At 43.0% G+C, this 6000-nt stretch overlaps 1 protein-coding gene across 2 annotated transcripts in view; it reads right to left on the bottom strand.

The window, feature by feature from the left end:
- LOC126323604 (intraflagellar transport protein 140 homolog) overlaps nucleotides 1–6000 on the bottom strand; it is a 248926-nt gene that overhangs the window by 25219 nt on the left and 217707 nt on the right. For both annotated transcript variants that reach the window (XM_049994696.1, XM_049994697.1), the window contains one exon: nucleotides 1530–1699. In XM_049994696.1, coding sequence (XP_049850653.1) covers nucleotides 1530–1699 — 170 coding nt within the window. The remainder of the gene's footprint in view (nucleotides 1–1529; nucleotides 1700–6000) is intronic.

The raw sequence follows: 6000 nt of genomic DNA, 5'->3' as shown, positions 1-6000 counted from the left end.
CACTAGTACAGTGTATATCCACCTTTCGCAGCAATGCAGGCTGCTATTCTCCCATGGAGACGATCGTAGAAATGCTGGATGTAGTCCTGTGGAACGGCTTGCCATGCCATTTCCACCTGGCGCCTCAGTTGGACCAGCGTTCGTGCTGGACGTGCAGACCGCGTGTGACGACGCTTCATCCAGTCCCAAACATGCTCAATGGGGGACAGATCCGGAGATCTTGCTGGCCAGGGTAGTTGACTTACACCTTCTAGAGCACGTTGGGTGGCACGGGATACATGCGGACGTGCATTGTCCTGTTGGAACAGCAAGTTCCCTTATCGGTCTAGGAATGGTAGAACGATGGGTTCGATGACGGTTTGGATGTACCATGCACTATTCAGTGTCCCCTCGACGATCACCAGAGGTGTACGGCCAGTGTAGGAGATCGCTCCCCACACCATGATGCCGGGTGTTGGCCCTGTGTGCCTCGGTCGTATGCAGTCCTAATTGTGGCGCTCACCTGCACAGCGCCAAACACGCATACGACCATCATTGGCACCAAGGCAGAAGCGACTCTCATCGCTGAAGACGACACATATCCATTCATCCCTCCATTCACGCCTGTCGCGACACCACTGGAGGCGGGCTGCACGATGTTGGGGCATGAGCGGAAGACGGCCTAACGGTGTGCGGGACCGTAGCCCAGCTTCATGGAGACGGTTGCGAATGGTCCTCGCAACAGTGTCCCTAATTTGCTGGGAAGTGGCGGTGCGGTCCCCTACGGCACTGCGTAGGATCCTACAGTCTTGGCGTGCATCCGTGCGTCGCTGCGGTCCGGTCCCAGGTCGACGGGCACGTGCACCTTCCGCCGACCACTGGCAACAACATCGATGTACTGTGGAGACCTAATGCCCCACGTGTTAAGCAATTCGGCGGCACGTCCACCCGGCCTCCCGCATGCCCACTACACGCCCTCGCTCAAAGTCCATCAACTGCACACACGGTTCACGTCCACGCTGTCGCGGTATGCTACCAGTGTTAAAGACTGCGATGGAGCTCCGTATGCCATGGCAAACTGGCTGAGACTGACGGCGGCGGTGCACAAATGCTGCGCACCTAGCGCCATTCAACGGCCAACACCGTGGTTCCTGGTGTGTCCGCTGTGCCGTGCGTGTGATCATTGCTTGTACAGCCCTCTCGCAGTGTCCGGAGCAAGTATGGTGGGTCTGACACACCGGTGTCAATGTGTTCTTTTTTCTATTTCCAGGAGTGTATTTTGAATTTGTGATATTGGCTGCAAGTGAATAAGATGGTTCTTAACTGAAACTAGTAGTAATAATAAAGAACTATTAATACAACTTAGTGTCATGCATATTTAAAGATATTATGGCTGTTGGAATGCTGCATGGAAAAAAAAGTATGTATAAGAAGAATAAAAAGCTAAGGACTCGTTCATATGTCCATAATTTTTATCTCACAGAGTTTAGTGTCCTACAAATGTGCTTATGTACATATTAAGTAGCAAGATAACAGTTGAATTTTCCTACCTCAACACATCTATAAAGCGCTTGACAAGTGCTGCTCGCTGCGTTACTGTTTCCACTGCTCTCTCATGCTGTGAAGGGTCTTTTGGATTAGTAACTCTGGCCAAGCAGCGGCTTGCTTCTCCCAAAGCACCTAACGCCTTCTCATAATTACGATATTCATCAACCTCTACCTGAATGAATAAAAGTGCTAATTATGCATTAGTTACTTTAAAGTTTTAAAAGTTTCATTTAAAGGCACTACATATTCACATATACTAAAGAAATCTAATGTAATAACAGTTAACATCGTTGCATGGTTTTACAACCAACACAAGAAGGGAATATTGAAGTTTGAACTTTGGCATTTGATTGCATATGCCATCTACAGGATTTAAATATGTTACAATTATTGGAGAACATTGCTACATTAATAAAGTGACCACAACTGGCATGTTTAAAGACACACAGTTAACTGATTTTAGGAGAGAATTAAGACAGTAATTAGTATATTAGGCTCTATTGTATCCACCTGATGTTATACTGCTCTGGATAATACACAGACATTGTGGGCTGCTACCTCTCCAGGAGAATGAGAGTAAACAGCTGACATCAACAGAAGTCATCAAACTGTTTATTAGCCTAACATCACATGGGTCAGGCTGTTTACGTCGTAGCTTCACATGGTCTCCAAGCCATCCAGTGGTGTCAACCTACAGGCAGCAAGCCCCTTTTAGTAGAAAGCACAGTAGGCAGGGCACCTTAATTATGCCACACCATGCGAGACTATTTATGCCACCACCGAAATTTTCTGCAAGCAGTTACCACTCTGGGATTCACACCAGCCACACTAGAGGCCCATGGATCGAAGTCAACATCATCATTGTCATGAGAAACTGTCGCCAATACTACACAGAACCAGTTGGGGGGAATAATTACATCTGCCAGGTGTTACACTGCTCTGAATACCACACAGGCACAGTGAACAGGCATTGTGAATTGTCACCTCTCCATAAAGATGCAAGTAAATGGCTCACATCAACAAAATTCACTGAGCTGTTTACTAGCCTAGCCCCATATGGATTGGGCTGTTTGTGTTGTAGCTTCACAGAGCCTCCAAGGCACCAGTGTTGCTGATCATGGCAGCAAGTGCAGTAGGCAGGGCACAACTCCATTACGCCAAATCATGTGCTCACTTAGTCCCACGTCAGTATCCCATTCTGTAGGAGACTATTTAGGCCACCATTGGACCATGCTATGGAAAGTTACCACTCTGGGCTTCATGCCAGCCACACTATCAGTCCACAGATCAGAGTCATTGTTCTCACTATGAGCACCTGTTGCCGATGCTATGCAGGACAGCTGTCCAACACTCTCAGGTATCACACCTCATCTCATTAGCGGTCACTGTCATCAAGCTATTGCTTCCAACTACCACTGACACCCAACGTTCAGGAAGTATCATCATTCCACTGGCAGCTGTGGCAGTTGAGCAATCGTCTCTGACAACCACTAATGCCTGATGTCCAAGAAGTAGCACCATTCCACTGGCAGATATCGTTGTCAAGCCACTGCCACTGACATCCACCAAAGCCTGACACCCTGCAAGTACTGTCGTCCCACCAGCAGCTATCATCATTGAGCTATGTCTCCAACACTTGCCAATGCCCACATCCCTGAAGCTCATTGTCTTCAAGGTCACACTCTGAGTGCTAGGTTGAATCCTACCATCAGTTATGCTTGGCCCTTATTACTCTGCCACCTATTAAAATTTATGGACAACTTATGGACTGAATCATGTAAGCAGACCCCACATAACATCAAGAGGAGACATATCTGTTTGCACTTTAGTGTGTGGACATTCAACAATGACACTATATTTGAGTTCTGTTTCTTATATTAATGACAAACAGTTGTTATGGCACTTGCACATTTCATAGTTAGTCTGTAGCAACCCTTGGTCATGGCCACAAAAGACTCTTTCAGCAATCTGGATACTATACCTGTAGTGCAAATGGAGTATAAAGAATTTTGTGTTGGGGGCTCCAACTGTCACTGAGGGTTAAGGTAATGTTGGGAAGTGATGTCTGTGTGAAGATACATTTCATTTCACTAAATGTTTCAAAGCTTCCTATGGAGCACATGAAAACTGAGAATGGAAAGCCGATATCAAAAGTGAAGAACATTTATGGAGACAGATGGACTTTGTGTCATATGAGCTACAGCTGATACACAAACTTCATCGTAACACTCAAATAAAATGACAGGCTATTTATATGACAGCATGAACATTATGGAACAGAATTATATTTGCATCTGATACTATTATGAGTGACAATATGATATTCCTTTTACACTGTACATGTACATCATTACTCTGCAACTGACACTTATGTAACAATAAATTATCGAAGTATTTGTAACAAAGTTCCTGAATTTACAACAGGAAAACTCAAATTATTCTTGGAACTGGGAGCTGGCATAAATAATAAGAGAGGTATGGAATGTATATAAAAAATATGTGATAGATGCCATGGGAGGAGGAATGTTCATTGCATCTGGCAAAAATATTATTTCCATAAAGTTCAAAACTGAGTCTGACTGAAAAGTTAACTGGATGACTGTAATATGTCTAGGTGAACTCAAGTTAATTATCAATAAAATAGAAAGAAACTTCCACATGGGAAAAATATGCAGATTGCACCTTCACACTTTTGGAAACATTTAAAGAAAATCTACACTCAGTAACACAGAAACACCCAGATTATGCAATATTAGTTGGAGGTGACTGTGACCTACCTATTATAGATTGGATGGCTATGGATTCACTATAGGTGGTATGGACACGCAGTCTTGTGCAGCACTTATAAACACATTTTCCAATAACTGTCTTGAGCAGCTCATACACATTGGAAATGTTGTAGACCTTGTAACTATGAACAGGTCTGATATCACTGATGTCAGTATAGAGAAAGGGATTAGTGATCATGATATCATAGCAACAATGGTTACTACTAAACCCATCAAGAAGGCTAGGAGAGTAATTTTGCTGGAATGAGCAGATAAGTAGTTATTAGTATCCTCCTTAGATAATAAATGGCTGTCATTTAGTTCCAATATGATGGACACAGAAGAACTATGAGCAAAGCTTAAACAGATTGTAAACCGCACTATGGAGATGTATGTGCCAAGTATGTGAATTTAAGATGAAAGAGACCCATCGTGGTTTAATAATAACAGAAGTCAGAAAATGCTGAGGAAACAGAGACTGCTGCAATTGCGGTTCAAAATGGAATATGTAAATGACTATAGGTAAAAAGTTAATAGAAATTCATGTGTCTGTAAAAATATGAATGTGCAAAGCATACAAAAAGTACCACCTCTGTATCTTAGTAAAAAGTAATGCTGAAAACCCGAGAAAATTCTGGTCCTACGTAAAATCCGTAGTGGATCAAAGGGTTCTAATCAGTCATTCATTGATCAGTTTGGTGTGGCAATAGAAGACAGCGAAAGGAAAGCTGAAGTTGCATTTCATAAATAATTCATGCAGGAGAATCCTGCATGTACAGTTGTTTGACCACTGCACAGACTCCTGTGAGAAGGACACAGTAATAGGGGTCCCTGGCACAGGAAGCAACTAAAAGATTTGAAAATAAATAAATTACCCAGTCCGGATTGAACCCCAATTCAGTACTCCATGCCACTGGCCCCATATTTTTGTTTGCATTTGTCACAAATCTCTTTCTTAGTATAAAGTCCCATGAAACTGCAAAAGAGGTGACTCCTGTACTTTAGAAAGGTAAAAGAATGGACCAACAAAATCACAGACCAATATCTTTAACATCAGTTTGCTGTGGAGTTTTTGAAAATATTCTCGGTTTGAATATAATAAATTTTCTTGAGACAGAATAGCTTCTGTCCACAAATCAGAATGGATTCAGAAAGCATTGCTCATGCAAAACTCAGTTTTCCTTTCCTCGCACGAACTCCAGTGATCAATGGATGAAGGGCAACAGTTGTATTCCATATTCTTAGATTTCCAGAAAGCATTTGACATGGTGATCTACTGCATACAGTTAACAATGGTATGAGCACAGGGAATAGGTTCCTAGATAAGAGTGGCTCGAAGACTTTAACCCAGCACATTGTTCTCAACGGCAAGTGTTTATCAGAGATAAGGGATATTATTAGGAGTGCCCCAGGGAAGTATGATAGGACTCTATAGACATAAAGGATCTGACAAACAGGGTGAGCAGCAATCTACAGGTGTTTGCTAGTAATGCTGTGGTGTACAGGAAGGTATCACCATTGAGTGAGTGTAGGAGGATACAAGATGACTTAGACAAAATTTCTAGTTGATGTGATGAATGCTAGCTTGCTCTAACAGTAGAAAAATGTAAGTTAATGCAGATGAGTAGAAAAAACAATCCTGTATTACTTGAATATAGCACTAGCAGTGAGCTGCTTGACACAGTCATGTTGATTAAATATCTAG

Source organism: Schistocerca gregaria, chromosome 2 (genome assembly GCF_023897955.1).
Source record: "Schistocerca gregaria isolate iqSchGreg1 chromosome 2, iqSchGreg1.2, whole genome shotgun sequence".
In the NCBI taxonomy this organism is placed as follows: domain Eukaryota; kingdom Metazoa; phylum Arthropoda; class Insecta; order Orthoptera; family Acrididae; genus Schistocerca; species Schistocerca gregaria.
Note: the sequence above shows the minus strand (reverse complement) of the source record. Positions and strands in the feature narration are given on the sequence as shown.